The 17,958-nt window shown below is 40.1% G+C and overlaps 1 protein-coding gene and 1 pseudogene across 3 annotated transcripts in view; one reads left to right on the top strand and one right to left on the bottom strand.

Moving 5' to 3' along the window:
- TMEM255A (transmembrane protein 255A) overlaps positions 1-17,958 on the top strand; it is a 58,503-nt gene that overhangs the window by 6,484 nt on the left and 34,061 nt on the right. For all 3 annotated transcript variants that reach the window (XM_021706233.1, XM_021706232.1, XM_021706231.1), the window contains exons 2-4: positions 534-676; positions 10,830-10,892; positions 13,714-13,803. In XM_021706233.1, the coding sequence (XP_021561908.1) occupies positions 534-676; positions 10,830-10,892; positions 13,714-13,803 (296 nt within the window). The remainder of the gene's footprint in view (positions 1-533; positions 677-10,829; positions 10,893-13,713; positions 13,804-17,958) is intronic.
- LOC103275207 lies at positions 17,105-17,352 on the bottom strand (annotated as a pseudogene).

Below are 17,958 nucleotides of genomic sequence, written 5' to 3'. Positions count from 1 at the left end.
ATTTGTTATGTGACAGATCTTGCCAACACACCATTTTAAAGTTTATACATGAGGTGGCAAATGTCAGAAATAAATGAAAAAAAAATCCCAGTAACTTGGCTTGGTTCTGATATTTACACTGAAAATGAAATTTCCTACCTCTAGCTTATGAAAAAAATCATCCTGGTTTTATATTGGCTTTAAAATATTTTCATTTAATACCCCCACACATACACTTCCCATTTATCAAATGCTCATAATTTGGTCTAAAAAAGCACTCTACTAAGTAGGTATGAAACATCTTTTATAGAGTGCCAAGAGCACACAAATTTGTTTTTAATGTAACTGGTGGAATTTCTTCTGTTGTTTATTTTCAAACTGGAAATATATTTTTTATTATAAAAGTGGCAACTGCTGACTAGGAAAACTAAAGTTCCATCCCTTCCCCAGACTCCCACTCCCTAAAGTTACCAGTTACCAGTTAGGAGTGGTTTTTTAAGTCACTCCCTTCTCTAGCTGAAATGAGCAATTTTCGTTTCTCTCTGTGCTTTCAGGAGCCTTCAATCGGAGGAAACGAAATTCCATCTATGTCACCGTGACTTTACTTATTGTATCCGTGCTAATTCTCACGGTGGGCCTTGCAGCAACCACCAGGACCCAGAATGTGACTGTTGGAGGTTATTACCCAGGAGTTATTGTAAGTATAGAAGGCATAGGTAGGTCTCAGTATCTTGCTGGCTACAGAAATGTAGGCTCTACTCTGATAGTTTTCAATGCTGTTTCAATTTCTAGTGTTCGTTCAGATTTCCTCCTTTATATATCTCTATATTTATATAGAGACACAACTTTGGGTCCATTAAGAAGAGCACTGAACTGAGAATCAAAAGACTCCCAGCACTTTCCCTCTCTAGTAGAGTGATTCTGAACAAGTCATCTCACTTTTTAAGACCTCGAGGTTCTGTTTTAGGAGATGTTACTAACTAGCAGAGTTAACCTTAGGCTAAAGTCCTTTCTTTCTGGGCATCTGCTTTCCTATATGTAATAGAAGTCACCTGATCTTACCTGAAAGCTGAGGACCCTGGCAGCTTGACAGTCTATGACCAACAGCACTGATCTCCAAAGTGTACCTTTTTCATATCAGGAAAAAGACATGGAAGATATAGTCCTAAAATATGTGTTTATTCATTTATAAATTATGTACATATTCATATCAAAAATTTAAAAATTAGATTAAAATGAAGTAAACAATAATTTTATTGTCTTTATGCAAATACTAACTAAAATGTCACAAGATGATATGCACTTAGTGTGAAATTTGTTATTAAAGATAGTGGTTATAAATCCTTATTTCAAATGGCCCACTAGATAATTGTGAATATTTTTGGCTTCTTATTCAATGTGATTAGATTGCCATTGGAGTCATTGTTTTTTTAACATTAATCTAGGAGTATGGCTGGTAAAAAGCTAACCCTGGGAGTTAGTAGTATGGACTCTACCATTTGCTTGTTGCTCAGTTGTGCTTACATTATTACAGTCATCTTCAATTTGTGGTTTTCAACAGGAATCTTTCCAAACTTCATGTCCATTTTGTTGGGATTAGTTTAGTTAAAACTGGATGATAAAATCCAGGCACACATAAAATGCCCCACAATTAACCCTTTGCTGCTTGGAATTTGCCCTCCTCCTGAAGGATAGCTCACCTGATCATCTGATATTCACACTGACAGAGGTTACCAGTGGCAGTTTGTTTACTGAGTATTAGTAGTACTGAATTTTTCTTATTTTAGAGAAATAGTAACTAGGAAACAGGAGTGCTAATCATCTCTTTCCATATCCCCGTGGATTGTTTACCTTCCACCGAAGGGTGTACGCAAGCCTCCTTTGGAGATCACTGAACTAGTTGCATTTTTTAAAAAAACTCATTTGGATCTGTGTACACTTCTGTTGAACCAAACACAGAAGTCTAGAGGTTAGTTTACATTTTTAATATCCATTAAATGGCTCCCCTTTTAATAACTGGAAGGCAGAAGGATGTTTAAGAGTTCAATTTTAAAAATACAATAAGACAGCAAAGAGATCAGATGTATTTTGTTTTGTTTCTCTGTCTCTCTCTGAAAGGTGGGGGTTGGAGCAAAGTGAGGGGAAGGGATTAATGATGATGCCTTGGACAAGCCAGCGCTGTGAGTGACCAAGCCTGGAGCCTGTTGCCTAGGTCACCGATTCCATTGCACAGTCAGCCTCTTCAATAGCCCTTGTGAAGCTGGAGCCTGATGTGGCTGAAGGCTGAAGGCTGCAGGGGAAGTGCCTCCACAGCTGTAGGGCACACAGGGCTCCCCCCAACCGAGGGCAGGTGACCCACAGACACCGTTTGGTGCCCTCTGTTAAACATATGATGTGAGAACTCAGTCCACTTCCTGTGGTGAGGGAAGAAAATCAGTTGTCAGCAGAACTGGGTTTTATTTTTAAGCACAAGTGGGGGGGGTGGGGAGGAAAGGAGGGAGTAAGATAGCATTTTGGTGGCTTGGAAAAGCAATTTATAGGGTCTGTGTGACTTTGTGTGTTTCAGGTAGCTGCATTAGTAAAATATTTCTGACTAATGACCAAATGCTTAAGCTAAGATTCAGAGTCTCTGGGTGAGGGGAAAGGTATTTTCCATGTCATTTTAGAGTATGAACTCCTATTCATGAACAGTGGCTATGAACCTTCTCTGTAGAATATCTGACCGTGGGTGGTTAGGTTGGAATACATTAACAAAGGAAGGAGGGCCTGATTGCTGTTATTCAAGTACCTGATGTTCAGCTAGCACTGGATGCTGAAGCAGTGGGGGCGTGTGTCTGCATGTGAGCGGTTCACTAAGAGCTAATATGGAAGTGTTAATAGGAGAGCTATCCTTAACGGACAGTGTGCTCTCATGATTTAACCTTTAAAAATGTGCTCTCATAGTTCCTGGAAATTGTTTCTTTAAAATGTGTTTTAATTATAGTAGATGAAGGAGGAAAGATGGCAGGTTGAAAAGCAGAAAAATTCATCTAAGGTTATAGGTCAGATCACGTTATGACAAATACCATTACCACTCATACCTCTGAAACAGTAACGCCTGAGAATCCAGATTTGTCTGGGAATGGGGTACTTTCACTAATTGAATAGTTTGGTTATTAGGGAGTTACTATAGAAACTCTAAACCAGTAATTTCCTCACCCAGGTGTGAATAAGAATGATCTGGTGAACCAGTTAAAAATGCAGATCTCTACTCCCGACCCCCAGATATTCTGATTCAGTTGGTCTGGGTGAGCCTCAGGAATCTGAATTTTCTTTTCATTAACTAATCTTTGATTGAAAAAGTAATACGTGTTGAATCTACATTTAATAAGCAACCCTGGGGATTCTAATTCAGTGGACTAGCAACCACTTGGAGAATTAAAATACAATAAAATATGCTTAGCAATAAAACCAGGAGTATAATGTGTCATTTTAAGATTCTTCAAGCTGGGCACAGTAGCTCACGTCTGTAATCCTAGCACTTTGGGAGCCTGAGGTGAGAAGGTTGCCTGAGCCGAAGGGTCCAAGACTAGCCTGGGCAACTTGGTGAGACCTCATCTCTACAATAAGTCAAGAAAAATTATCTGGGTGTGGTGGCGTGTGCCTGTAGTTCCAGCTACTTGGAAGGCTGAGACAGAAGGATCGCCTGAGCCCAGCAGGTCAAGGATGCAGTGACTGTGAGCGTGTCACTGCACTCCAGCCTGGGCGACAGAGTGAGACTCCGACTCAAAAAATAAATAAAATAAATAAATAAAATAAAAAAGTTTAAGTTCTGAGTCACATCTGGTCCAAGGGTTCAGATAAGGGATTGTAGACCTGTATAAATTGTAAACAAAGCTAAGTGAGAATAAAGCCCAACAGATGCTACAAAGCAGGACATGGGTATTTTCCAGCAACCATGAATAGGAGGAATCTATGGTAGGGAATTCAAAGATGGTAGACACCACTGTGGACCCCAGTAATTGAGAAATGTTTCTGCTGTGTCTTTTAAGGTAGAATGAGAGAGTATTTACATACAGACTTCCAGGCATGGGGGAACACTGTGAATGATAGCACCAAGGCAGAAAGGCCCAAGTTGTGTTCAGGGGACTGTGAATTGACAATTTTGGCAAAAGAGAAGTAATGAAAGACCAAGCTGAGGGTATCTGTGGAGAGCTTTGAATGGCATGCTAAGGAGGCAACAGAGAGCCAATGAAGGTTAGAACCTTGTGGCATTATAAACATCAAGATTCAAGCAAATCAAGATTCAAGTTTCATCTTTAAAATAGACTTACTAAGAATTGATGTTGATGAAGATGATGATGATGATGCTGAGTCAGGATCTGACTCTGGTGCTTAGGCTGGAATATGGTGATATGTTCACAGCTCACCACAGTCTCGACTTCCTGAGCTCAGGTGATCTTTCTACCTCAGCCTCCCAAGTAGCTGGGACTACTGGTGTGTGCCACCACACCCAGTTAAATTTTTGTGGAGATGTAGGTCTTGCTATGTTGCTTAGGCTGGTCTCAAGCTCCTGGGCTCAAGCAATTCTCCCACCTCAGTCTCCAGAAGTGCTAGGATTACAAGCATGAGCCACTCCACCAGGCCAGGAATTTATATTTTATAATGAACTTAGATTTTAAAATATTTTCAACAATAGGTAGAATCTTTCTCACCTCTTGTTGAAAATATTTCTGGCTAATTCACAATAAAGCACAAAATCTCACTGTCCAGAGCTCCTAATATTTCCTGAGCATTCAAGACTTTAATAGAAACTTCTTTGGATTTATCAAAAGAATCTTTACATGTGAAGTTGGAGTCACACTGGCCTAGAGAAGATTTCTGGTCTATTGATTGTTTTGAATGATCCCTGTCTCCTAATATCTCATAGTAACTCTGATAAGATTTTCAATCGACTGACACCCCCAACACCCAACTCACCAGGGGCAGAAACTCTTATTCTCTTTCTTGAAAGAAAAGTCAGGCCAATATGGGCCCTAATGGCACAACAGCTGAGGCAAGGATGCAAGAATTAAAGATTTTCCCCCACTATCCAGGGGGCCAACTCCATCTTGAGGGTTGCTTGGAAAACACATTTGTAGACTTCGTTCTCCAGCACCTAAGTGAGAATAAAGAGAAGGTGTAGAAGGAAGGAGCAACCTCTCTCACATTTCTTTTTCAGTTTCAGGAAACAAACAGGGCTCTAGGATTTTTAGGCCTTCAGTGTAGAAGGCTCATCAGAACCCTTCTAGAATGAAATATGTCTTGAATATTCAAGGACAGTAAAACTCTTAAGCCAGTTTGTCTTTCTTTGTTGGTTTTAGCTTTAAAAAAACTTTACAAATTAACATATCTTTAAAGATGCATGTGTGTATATGTCTCTTAGAGCAATGATACTACATTCTAACTCAGGAAGAGTAGCTAGTATGCTATGATAATGCATCTCACTGTGCAAGGGCATCTTGTTTGACAAAATAAAGATGCCCCTGAAAAGTTTCACATGACTTAGAGTTGTGTTATTTTTAAATGCTTGAGATCATAATATTAAAGTGTTTTGTATGGTAAATCTTCTTTTAATCTAATTTATCTGTTTTAAAAATTTAAACTCTTATGTATTAACACATTTAACCAGTCGAAAGCAGCAGAATTCTGAATAACTTGAAAATTTTCACAGTTCTGTACAATGGTAATTTATATTCAAAGTGACCTATCTGACAGTGAAGAATCTTTTTTTTTGAGTCAGAGTCTCAGTCTGTTGACCAGGCTGGAGTGCAGTGGCACACTCACAGCCACTGCAGCCTCGACCTGCTGGGCACAGAATTTTTTTATTTTAGAATAATTATACAGTATATACCATTGTATATACCATTTATTATCTAACATCCCATAATCTAGCACCTTCATGTTTCTATAATATAACATGAACTTTTACATTAAGTGAGATAAAGATTATAAAGTAACCTCACATCAATTCAAGGTCAGGTTTGACCCCAAGTTAGTTACAAAAAATATCATTTTGTTTTTAAGAACTTTTTGGATTACAGGATTATGAAGTGGGATTGTGAGCCAGTTTACTTAATTATAGTATGGGCTCCAGAAACAAAGATCTGAGTACCACTGTTCTCACTAATAAGTGGATCCTGAACATTTATCATAATACTACAAAAAAGGGATTGGAAGTAGTGGGGACACTAACGGGCGAAGGTAGGGGGCACATAACATCAATAAGGGTACCTGATCTCAACCAGGCATGGTGGCTCACACCTGTATTCCCAAAATTTGGGGAGGCGGAGGTTAGAGGATTGCCTGAGTCCAGGAATTTGAGACCAGCCTGGGCAACTTGGCGAGACCTCATCTCTATAATAAATCAAAAAGTTAACCAGACTTGGTGCACGCTGGTGGTTCCAGCTACTTAGAAGGCTGAGGTGGTAAGATCTCCTGAGCCCAGCAGGCCGAGGCTGTGGTGGCTGTGAGCATGCTACTGCACTCCAGCCTGGGTGACAGAATAAGACTCCCAATCAAAAAAAAAAAAAAAGAAGACATGCCTGATCCCAAACTCGGCGAGGTGAGGACCAATGCGAGACTCAAACTTCACCTGTATGATGACCACCTATGCACCTAATCCTGAATTATACCCCCACATCTTTAAAATTAAACAAAATTAAATTATAGTATGAGCTCCTTGAACCTGAGTCTCTCCATTCCACTTTCTGGCCTCCAAATCACAGAACAAATGCATTGCCTGCTACAGAGTAGATGTCCAATTAATATTTTCTAAATGACTAATCCTTCTGAGCCTCAGCCCTGAATGTCTGGGGCAGTGGATGGGAATAGGCATAGGTGATAGGGTCCAACCCTCCAAAAAGCTCTTGAATCCGACTTTGATTTCTAATTATTTTTTTTTCTTTCACAAGTGGAGGGTAGCCAAAACAAAGCAAACTGGTTCAGATAATGGGGAATCAAGATGGAGGTCCAAACGTCTGAACATTACATGATTCCATGAAGCTACAGATTGGAGACCATAGAGGTCACCTTTTTGAGGTTTCAGGGGAACAAACAGTTGATTAGAAGCAGCAGCCCATTTTTAGGAAACTTTATTGGTTTTCCCTTCTTTTTTTTTCAATCTTTCAGCTCTTTCTCAAATAAGACTTCTTTTTTTTTTTTTTTTTTTTGAGTTGGCATCTCACTTGGTTGCCCAAACTGGAGTGCAGTGGCCGCTCCCGGCCACCGCAGCCTCGCCTACTGGGCTCCGGCGATCCTTCCACCTCAGCCTTCCGAATAGCCGGAATTACAGGCATGCGCTACCACGCCCGGCTGATTTCAAATAAGACTTCTAACTACATCTATTGCAGAGAACTTCTTCCCGAAGGGGCAACAATGAAGCCCTTGTTACTTGAAGGTCACTAGATATGAGGGGGGAATCCCCCCAAAACAGAAATTATATTTTAAAGGACTGGTCCCTTGTAGTACACTCGGAATTTGTTCCTCCAGATCAAATAGTCAACAAAAGTTTTTATCTGGAAGTTTTGAGAAAGTTGCATCACAATTTGCAGAAGAAACATCCCAAGTTGTGGCAAACAGGTGACTGGTTCTTCCACCATGACAACAACATACCTGTCCATGCCACGCTGAGTGTTCAGCAGTTTTTAATTAAAAAAATGGCATGATCCCCATGCCCCACCTTCCCTGTTCACCTGATTTCACCCTGAGCGACTTTTGTTTTTGTTTTTCCAAATGAAAAAAGTCCTCAAAGGGAAATGTTTTGCCAATGTGGAAGAGATGAAACAAAAACGGCAGAAGCACTAAAAGGCATTAAAATTGATGAGTTCAAAAACTGTTTCAAGCAGTGGAAAAAGCACTTTGATAGGTGTATTGCATCAAAAGGAGAGTACTTTAAAGGTGACTGAAGTTTAAACATGTAAGAGTAAATACACAATTTTTTATAAATGAATTTCAGATTTTTGGACCCCCCTCATATAGTGACTTGAAGGTCACTTTTCTGCTAATATTGATCCCAGATGCAGCAAGATGTGGCTGAAAGAATACCAGATGTTAGTCAGGGACCTGAGAGTTAGTCCCGGCCCTGCCATTAACTTGCTATCAGAGGGGATAAGTCCTTATAATTCTCTAAGCCTTCATTTTTCTTTCAAATGGGAATGATATCAGCTCCACCAAACTCCATAGCATTCCTGTGACCAAAATGGGAGGCAAGTGCTTTAACTTTTCAAATGAAAAGCTTTAGCTTTTCAAATAAAAGGTAATTTTAGAGACTCTAGTGAGGTCATCGACCTATCATCCAGGTGAATGAATTCTTCCAGCCATGACTCAATAGATATTAGTTCACTGAACTAATATCCATCCTTTTAGTCCATATACAAACATCTCCTCTCTATGAAACCTTAGAGGTACCATTTATTTAACAGCCTACCTCATGCAAAGTCGCACTACATACTTTATCTCATTTAAGCCTCACAGCAACCCTGTGTGCCAGGTGCTATCATGATTCCCATTTTACAGACGAGAAAACCAAAGCACAGAGTGGTTAAAGACTGACCTCAGGCCACACAGTTTGTAAGTAGGAAATCCAGGGATATAATTTAGAATCCAGAATAAATTATTTCCTGTTCCTGTAGCACTTTGTTTTTACCTCATCTGTGGGCCTTAACTCACAGTCTGTCTTTCTCTTACTAGACTCTGAGCTCTTAGAGGACAAGAGTCATGTCTCCTTATTCCTTTGGCATAAAGGTATTCAGTAAATGTTAGAAAACAATGCATTGGAGTGGAATAGAATGGAAAGTACAAGAACTGGATAAAGTAACTGGCTGGCCTGGGATTTCCAATTCTGGAATGGCTTGTCATTCCAGTCTATTCCACAAGGCTTCCACCTACCTCCTGTGGTCACTGCCATCAGAGAGTTATTCCAGAGAATGTCTGGAATAAAGAGTGTCTTTGCTTCCCATCTTAGGGCAAAGATTGTTACTATGGCTCAGGAGACATGTGAATATATGTGGAAGCTGATAAATTGTTTAGTAAAAGGATTAATTTTCCCGGTAAGAAGCTGCCTCCAAATTTCTCTCAATCTCCTAAGGGGCACAGAGTGCCATAATCAAAGAGTATTCATGGAATTCCTCCTGAAAATTAAAAGCTGTGGAACACATCAGAAGAGGAGAGAAAATAGAAGAGGGAAATTCTCTTATCATGAAATAGAGCAAATAATAATGGAATTTTCCAGCTCAAATCAGGTTAGAGTGGTTCAAAAGCTAAGTGGCTTTAAAAATGGTAACAAAAATCACAAAATAATATTTACTGAGTACTTATGGTGTGTCAGGTGCTGTGCAAAGTTTTCTGTATGTATCATCCCGGTTAATCCCCACAAAACTATAAGGTAGCCACTACTGTGGTTCTTGTTTTCCATATAAGGAAACCAAGTTTATAGAGCTTAACCAATTTGTTCAAGGTTACATAGACATAAGTGGAAGAGCTGGGGTTGGAAGTCAGGCTAGTGTGATAACCAGGTTTTAATCAGCATACCTTATGGTAATACCTTTTAATTATATTTGAAATAAGAACAGGTGGGAGACAGGGGTAGCTTAACTGTTGAATGAAGATGTTCTTAGTAGTTTGGATGGCATGGGATATACCCTCATGCACTTCAGCTTCTATTTCCCAAGAGGAGTTGCTGGCTGACTGGCACTGGAAAAGGAGTCCTTGGAAATTTGCATTCTTTCCTGCCCTTCATTATCTTTCATTTTTGCAGTCCCAAGACAAGCACCCAGGCCCCCTAGACTGGCCCTACCAAGCTCCTGCCCAGCCCTTATATCCATTAGATTTCCAAGCCTAGGTGCAAAGCTTGGGGGCTTCAAACTGAAATAGATGCCCCTGTGAGTCGAGGTAAAGCTGCAGATGGAAACCCAGACCATTAGTGAGGCTAAAGAGAAATGTAACTACATTACTGAACTTGTGTTAAGATTTATTGGTCCATTCTCACCACTTTTTACTTCTTCCATTTTCATCCTCATCAACAGCTATCGGCTAGTGATCATTTTCAGCTGAGATTGACAGGCTCAGTGTACTAATGGCAGAGCTGAGAGGGCAGTGGGATCTGCTACATTGAACCATAATCCTAGCCACTTAGACAGGAAAATTGTTTTTCAGGGTTTTACACTGCCATTTCTGTTCACCCTTTAATGAATGCTTTCTGTCCATAAATGAAGCAGAGATGGAAGAAGAGGTGAATAAGTGCTAACATAAATTGCACTGGGTCAACCACAAATATAGCCTTTCAAAAAAAGTTCTTTTTTTATTTTTATTTTTTTTAAGTGCAGGTTAAGGTGCTTACTGATTTCTAAAGTACTTCCTGAGTTTGATTAGTATGCCAGAAGCACCAAAAATTGCTCTTGCACACCTTAATTCTGTGATCTATGCATCAGAATGGAAGGTCTTTTTCAAAAAAAAGATAAAGATCAGAAAATAATGTGTGATTTTCACCATTATATGTCTCTTACTGACTCACCAGTCATGTACTAGGTAATAGATATTGAAATTGAAATAGGCAGGCTTTGAAAAGCTATGGTTGACCTTTACTTTTAGTTTTTGAGCACATGAGTTTCCCTTTAGGTGTGATTCATAGCTACAAGGGAAAATTGGCAAAAGGTGGGAGAAAATGCTTACAATAAGTACGTGCTGTATTTGTGTAAGTAGCAACTGTATGTGGCTTTAGCATCTATACCTCAGTTTTTTCTATCATCCTGAATCATATCCAGGAGTTGAAATGATTGTGTGGTCAGCCTGACTGTCTTCCCACATGCTATGTATGCCATGTTGCTTTGCAGCTCGGCTTTGGATCGTTCCTTGGAATCATCGGATCGAACCTTATTGAGAACAAACGGCAGATGGTAAGTTATTTTCCCCTATAGAATCAAGTTCTTCATCTGAAAAACTTCAACATTTATGTGGGGAAGTAACACATCTCTTAAGTTTGTACAAATTTGACCATAAAAGACACTGCTATTTTGCCTTTTCTTCTAAGCCTCTAAGGAACTTGCCTTACAGTGACTCTGGCCTTGGACTTGTTCTCATCTTGCCTGATGCTCCCTCACTGGCCTATCTACTTTCCTTAATCAACAGAAAGAAAATATTCCAGATCATTCCTTTGACTTTCCTCCTCAGTCCCAAAGTGGTGCTCCAGCCTATTCAGTTAGGCTATTGTCCCCATCTAGAGTGCTTTTGGCTCTGAGATTTCCCTTACTGCAGCCCTGGATTATTGGTCACCCTCACGTCTTCCTCTGTGATACATAATCTTCTGGAATGATTTTCACAGAGTTCCTGCCTTTTAGGAAGTTACAATCCAAAGGATTTTGATTGCAAGAACAAATGAATTTGGAGCAAAAAAAGGGGGAGGGGACAAAATTTTGAAGCCATTCTAAAGTATCTCTATTATAGAAAGCTCAATGCTAAGTGTGTTGTAAGGTTGAGAGGAAGGATGAGCATATAACAGAAGGTGGAGCTTAGAAAGTTCTATGTCTTAATAGGAGCCCACAAGGCAAATTGTTGTATTTTTCCTGGTTCAATCTGAGAAGGGAAGGCTTTCTCAAGGGCAAGAGTAGAAAGATACAGACCGAATTACAAGCATATTATAGTTTTATAGACTTGTAAATCAAGATGCCTGGTGATTGGTCAGATGGTGAACTGATTAGGCGCTCCCAGTACAAATCTCTGTGGGATTGAAACTTTGATGGGGTCTATTTAACTGCAAGTTTAATCAGATAACGTAATAGCTCCAGGGACGGAGAACTCTAACCAAATGTTTTCCCCTAGCAATGCGGGAAATCACCCTCAAGGGAGTTCTAATAGTTTTCTTCTTCCATTTCACCTGGTCTCTCCCCTTGTCAGTTCTGTTTGCACTTTGGGCTTTAATTATTCAAAATAATGGGAAAGTTTTAATTGTAGATCTGATCATAGCGTAGCTAATAATGCCAGTTTCTTGACATTGTTCATCCATTATTTACCAATTCTCTGTAGCACTGTGAAGTGAGATTTATGGAGAGAGGTTTCTGAACAACTCCCAAAGGAGATAAGTATTTTCTCTTAGCCTGATGAGGTGGGAGAATCCTAGGGTGGCCTTGACTCCGATTTCCTCATTATTCCTGGAGAGCAGCTTAATGCCCTGTTATTTCTTCCAAAAACCTCAGGGAAGAAAAGTTCTAATCCCATCTAGATCTGAAGGTCAACACAGACAGGAGGTGGGCTCAGGTAGCACTTACTCTGCCCCTGAAAACATCTACCTCCCTTCACCTTTGTAATACTAGTCAAATTATTAGGAAAATTTCTGTTATCCAACACGATTAGATAATAGGGCAGTCTGGTTCCAGCAAATATTTTTCTTACTTGAAAGTTTTGGGCCAGGTGCAGTGGCTCATGCCTGTAATCCCAGCACTTTTGGAGGGCAAAGGCAGGAGGATTTCTTGAGGCCAGGAGTTTGAGACCAGTCTGGACAGCATAGAGAGAGACCCTGTCTCTACAAAAAAAAAAAAAAAAAAAAAATTAACAGGCATAGTGGCACATGCCTGTAGTCCCAGCTACTTGGGAGGCTGGTGCAGGAGGACCACTTGAACCCAGGACTTCAAGATTGCAATGAGCTATGATCACACCACTGCACTATAGCCTGGGTGACAGAGTGAGACCCTGTCAAAAAGAAGGAAAGAGAGAAAGAAAGGAAAGGAAGGAGGGAGGGAAGAAGAGAGGGAAAAAGTTGTTTTTAAAAATACATATCACACAGAGTTGGTAAGTTTTAGAAACTTTAACCTTTTGTAAAATGTTCTTGACATTGAAGTCTTAATATGTTGAATGTCCTCTTTCTTCGGTGTTGCAGAAGGCCATGAGGGGCGTACAGATCTCAGAATCATGTCTGTCTTCATCAGTGCCCTCTATATCATTGAGTAGTGTGAGGAAATGAAAGGAATAGCGGATTAAGAGTTGATGGACAAAAGGCTCTTCCATAGACTAATTGGAGACCCTGGGCACACCACTTCCCCTCACTGTGCCTCCATTTCTACATAATTTTTTTTTTTTTTTTAGTTGGAGTCCCACTCTGTCACCCAGACTGGAGTGCAGTGGCCGCTCTCAGCCACTGCAGCCTCGACTACTGGGCTCCGGCGATCCTTCCTCCTCCGCCTTCGGAGTAGCTGGAACTACAGGCGTGCACTGCCACGCCCGGCTGATTTTTGATTTATTGTAGAGATAAGGTCTCGCCAAGTCGCCCAGGCGGGTCTCGAACCCACGGGCTCAGGCAGTCCACTCACCTCACCCTCCCAAGGCGTGGGATTACAGGCTGAGACACCGAGCCCAACTATTTCTACATAATTAAAATAAAAGATTAGACTACATGATGTCAAAGGGCCAACATTTTTTTGAGTCTGAGGATGGAAGGGTCACACAGTCAGATTCCATCATGGACAGCAAGCTGGATAACAGCAAGCCTGCTCTTCATTTGGGGCTCACAGAGTGTATTTCTTAGCTTGCCCTGAAAATATAAAAATTGCTTCAGTTGCCCCTTCTCTGCCTCCCTCGCCTACCCCTGTGCCCACTTATCTTGCATGACTGAAAGAGCATCCTCACGGAGTTCTGCATTGGCTGGCAATCTCTTGGGGATCACCTAGTTTCCAGAAGCATCAAGAATGGAAGGCTAACAGGCACTTGCTTTGTTCTCTTCTGCAGCTGGTGGCTTCTATCGTGTTTATCAGCTTTGGTGTGATTGCAGCTTTTTGTTGTGCCATAGTTGATGGGGTCTTCGCTGCCAGACACATTGTGAGTATTTTTAGTCCCGGTTAAAGTAAATGTGCAATACAGCAAAGCCTCATTGAATGTGTGCTGGATGTTCAGCGCTGTGCTAAATGGCATGAGGGGTACACGAGAGAGAGAAGACAGGGTCCCTTTCCTCAAGGGACTGACAGTCAAAACAAGGACACTGATGGACATACAGGCATCTGGAGAACTGGGTCTAAGCTGAGGGTACAAACTCCAAGTGCCATAGTGGTCTATCTTGGACTCCAGATGTCAGAGAAGGAATAGTGGTAGGGCTAGAGCTAGACCTTTGACAAGTAAGTAAAATTTGGAAAGGCAAAGACAAGCACTGGAGCCAGGGGAATGGCTTAGAACGAGTGGTGGGGGACAGGAGGTAGGGAGACAGCAGGAAGCCTAACTTCCTGGGAAACATAACTTCCTGGGAGCATTGAAGGTTTTAATGGCTGAGACCATGAGGACAGAACCACATTTTCTAAGATAATCGAACTTTGCTGTCACTACAACAGTGGTTGGAGAGTAGTGATGTGATTGGAGGTCTAAAGAAAGCCCCAGAGCTAGAAGTCTCCACCAAGAGCTCAGTCCTGAGGTTAAGATATCAAATGTTTCCTGCTCTAGGAAAGCTGTGTCTTGAGTAATGCCCTTTTACTCCTGAAACCCAAGTCTGTGCCCCTTCCCTGGGCAAGCCTGGGAATGAAGGCATTCTTATTTGGCTCCCTATAGGAGCCCTCGCCCCTCTTTCAGCACTTTCTGTTTTCATACTATTCCCGTCATCTCGCCCAGGGCCAACTTCTCCATGAGGCATGGTAAGCACAGTGCCTAGAACTCATAATACTTCAGGATCCCATTACTTCTTTTCAAATAAGAAGTAAAATGATGAACTTTTAGGAAGAAAAGTTTTAACATATGTTATAAATAGATTTGTCTTTGTACCAATGCAGCAATAAAATATACTCTAAATACATACAATATAATTTTTAATATTTTTTAGTGGAGGAAGGGGCCCACAAAGACAAAAGAACCTAGGGCTCAGTGAAGTCATAAGTAACCCTGATCTGGCCCACAAATTAAAACCAAGAGTGAGCCACAGCAACTCAATGAGACCCCACAACAAGCTCAAAGATTCATTTTCCTTCAGCTGAACCAACATTGAAAATGAAAACATCCCATGAATGAGTTGAAAACTATGTTTTTTAAAACAGTTGAATTAGACCAAAATTGTGTTATCAGAATTTTCTGTAGATCAAATGATATGTTATTCCATTTTAGTTACTAGCTCATTATTAAGGTTATACTGAGAGAGTGTCATGGGTATAGTTGGATCTGGGTTAGGATGATTTGAGACATCAATATTTAAATTGCAACTCATTCTTGGACCCTCTTCACTGAAAGAAGTGTCAGTCACCCCTTTGCCAAGGTTAGAGGACTTCATATGGTCAATGCTGTCACCCAAGCAGTCCCTGAAATGGCATCTCAGGAAATAATTTCTGTGCAGGAGGAAAAATAAGGGGTACAAGAGAGGCCCTATGGATGATTTTCTTTCAGGTCCAAGGATACAAGTGTAGGCCCCTTTATCAGATTCATCCCTTCTGATTTTAGCTGAAAACAGCCACCTCTTTCTTCATTTTCTTCTTAAAAAGGCAAATTATGTCAGTAACTTTAAACATCCATAATTCTACCACCTTAACCTGGCAATTCTTATTGTTTTTGCATGTTACACTCTGAATATATACCTATTTTTGTAGCATGATTGCAGTCAATCATAGTATGCATGCTATTTTGTATTCAACAAGGACCATCTTAATAACAATAATTCCTTGTTTTCGTGTAGCGCATTTAGCTTTTCCATGTGTCTTCACATCCATTATCTCATTTGAGACCCACAACAATCCTGTGATATATGTAGGACTGGCATTATTATCATCATTTGACAAGCAGTATTCACTTGGAGGCAGTCTCCATGGCAACATAGGCCTAGTAGCTAAGAAGCCTGCAGTCGATTTTGATGGCATCATAAGCTAAAATGGCTTCCTTCTTTTTCCTTCTCCTCCCACTCCTATTGTTTTTTTAACACCTTTATTGAGATATAGTCCACATCCCATACAATTCACCTATTTGAAGTGTATAAGTCAATGGTTTTTAGTATGTTTAGCATGTATTTAGTATATATCAGTTATGTGCAACCACCACCACAATCAGTTTTAGAAGTTTTTCATCATCTCAAAAAGAAACTCCATACTCTTTAGCTATCTGCCTCCCTATCTCCCCTAATCCCCAGCCCTAAGTAACCACTAATCTTTCTTTTTCTGTAGATATTTCTCTTCTACACATTCCATATTAATGAGATCATATATTCTTTTGTGATTGGCTTCTTTCACTTAATATAATATTCAAGGATCATCCATATTGTAGCAGTACTTCATTCCCTTATATGCCCTAACAATAGTTCATTGTGTGGATATACCACATTTTGTTTGTCCATTCATCACTTGGTGGACATTTGAGTTGTTTCCACCTTTTGGCTATTTGACTATTATGATAATGCCATTATGAATACTTGAGTACAAGTTCTGCATGGTCATATGTTTTCATGTTCATTTCCTTTCCACCAAGGAGTAAATTGCTGGGTTATAATGGAACTTTATAATTGTTTGAGAAACTGCTAGACTGTTTTCCCAAGTAGCTGCACTATTTTACATTCTCTCTCTTTATTTTCATTTTAAACAAGAAGTTTATTTAAACAAGACACTTGACTTGAAGGGAAAACTATCCAGGATTCTTTGTTTAGAGTAGTTTATCCCTACTTAAAAACAGATTGCCCTACATGTAACAGCTACGTACAAAAAAAGTTATAAAATTGTCCTTGGTTTTACAATGATAAATGAAAAAAAAACATTAAAATTCTCCAATTGAACAAGGTGTGTAAGGATGTTTATGCTGTTGTCTTTTTGTTAAAACGGTGAGAGTAAAATAACTTACTGTAATATAAAGATAAAAGTGAATGAGCATGCGCTAATGGAGAAAGGGGGTATTTTCACAGAACCAGTATTTGTTCCCATCCCATCTCCACTTGATGTAAATCAAAACATACCACTGGCCATTTAGTTTTTTTAAAAATTGTAATATGCTTGTGCACATACATCAGTTTATGTACAATAAAGGAACGGGGAAGGGGAAAATGAAAGAATAAAGAAAACTATACTGTAGTAGTCAAGATGTGGTGAAACCAAACTGCAGTTTTCTAATTGAAAATGTAATCTTTGGTCTGTAAGAATAGAGTTCCAGAGTAAAAAAGCAGGTTCCCTTTTTAGTAGACACTTCCTGTCTGCTGCTGGAACACATCAATTGTATCTTCATTTTCCAGTTCCAACTGTGCAGGTGTGTCTGTTTCATTGACAAATCCTGTTGTTCACAATAGGCTTTCATTAGTTTACTAAGTGGTGTATACCTCTTAATCTTAAACTGCATCACAGAACCATCCTGCCCTGTCACCTTCAAATTAATATGACCGCTGTTCTCAGTCTTGACTTCTTCCTTGGGCTTTTCGTCAGTCATGACGAGCACTGGAGTCTCCTCAGCAGCCGCTTCACAAAAGAGGTACCAGGTCTGTACCAAACAAGTACACTATTTTACATTCTCACCAGCAGTGTATGTGGGTTCTGGACTCTCCACATCTTCAACTCATATTATTATCTGACTTTTTTATCCTTGCCATCCTGAAGCAGTATCTCATTATGGTTTTGATTTGCATTTCCCCGACACTTTGAATGTTTTTGATCATTAGCCTCTGTCAAAGGTAATGATCAAAAATCCAAATTATATTTACTGGATGTTTCCTCTAATGACTACCTACTTGCCTTTGAGTCAAGGCCCTCTGTACCTCCTATTGCTAGTGACATGCAGTACAGCATTTGATTCAAGGATTTGGAGTAATTGAGGTAAGACTGGATGAAGTTTTAAGAAAATCTTGGCTAGGCACAGTGGCTCATACTTGTAAGCCTATCACACGGAGGCCGAGGCAGGAAGATTTCTTGAAGCCAGGAGTTTGAGACAGCCTGGGCAACACAATGAGACCCTGTCTCTACAAAAGAAAAAAAAAGAAAATCTTTCTGCCTGCACTGTACCTGCCCTAAGACATTGACACCCAAAGAATTTTGAGGA

The sequence above is a fragment of the Carlito syrichta genome, unplaced genomic scaffold, assembly GCF_000164805.1.
Source record: "Carlito syrichta isolate Samal-C Ts95f unplaced genomic scaffold, Tarsius_syrichta-2.0.1 Scaffold315361, whole genome shotgun sequence".
In the NCBI taxonomy this organism is placed as follows: domain Eukaryota; kingdom Metazoa; phylum Chordata; class Mammalia; order Primates; family Tarsiidae; genus Carlito; species Carlito syrichta.
This window is presented reverse-complemented; position numbering and strand designations above follow the sequence as displayed.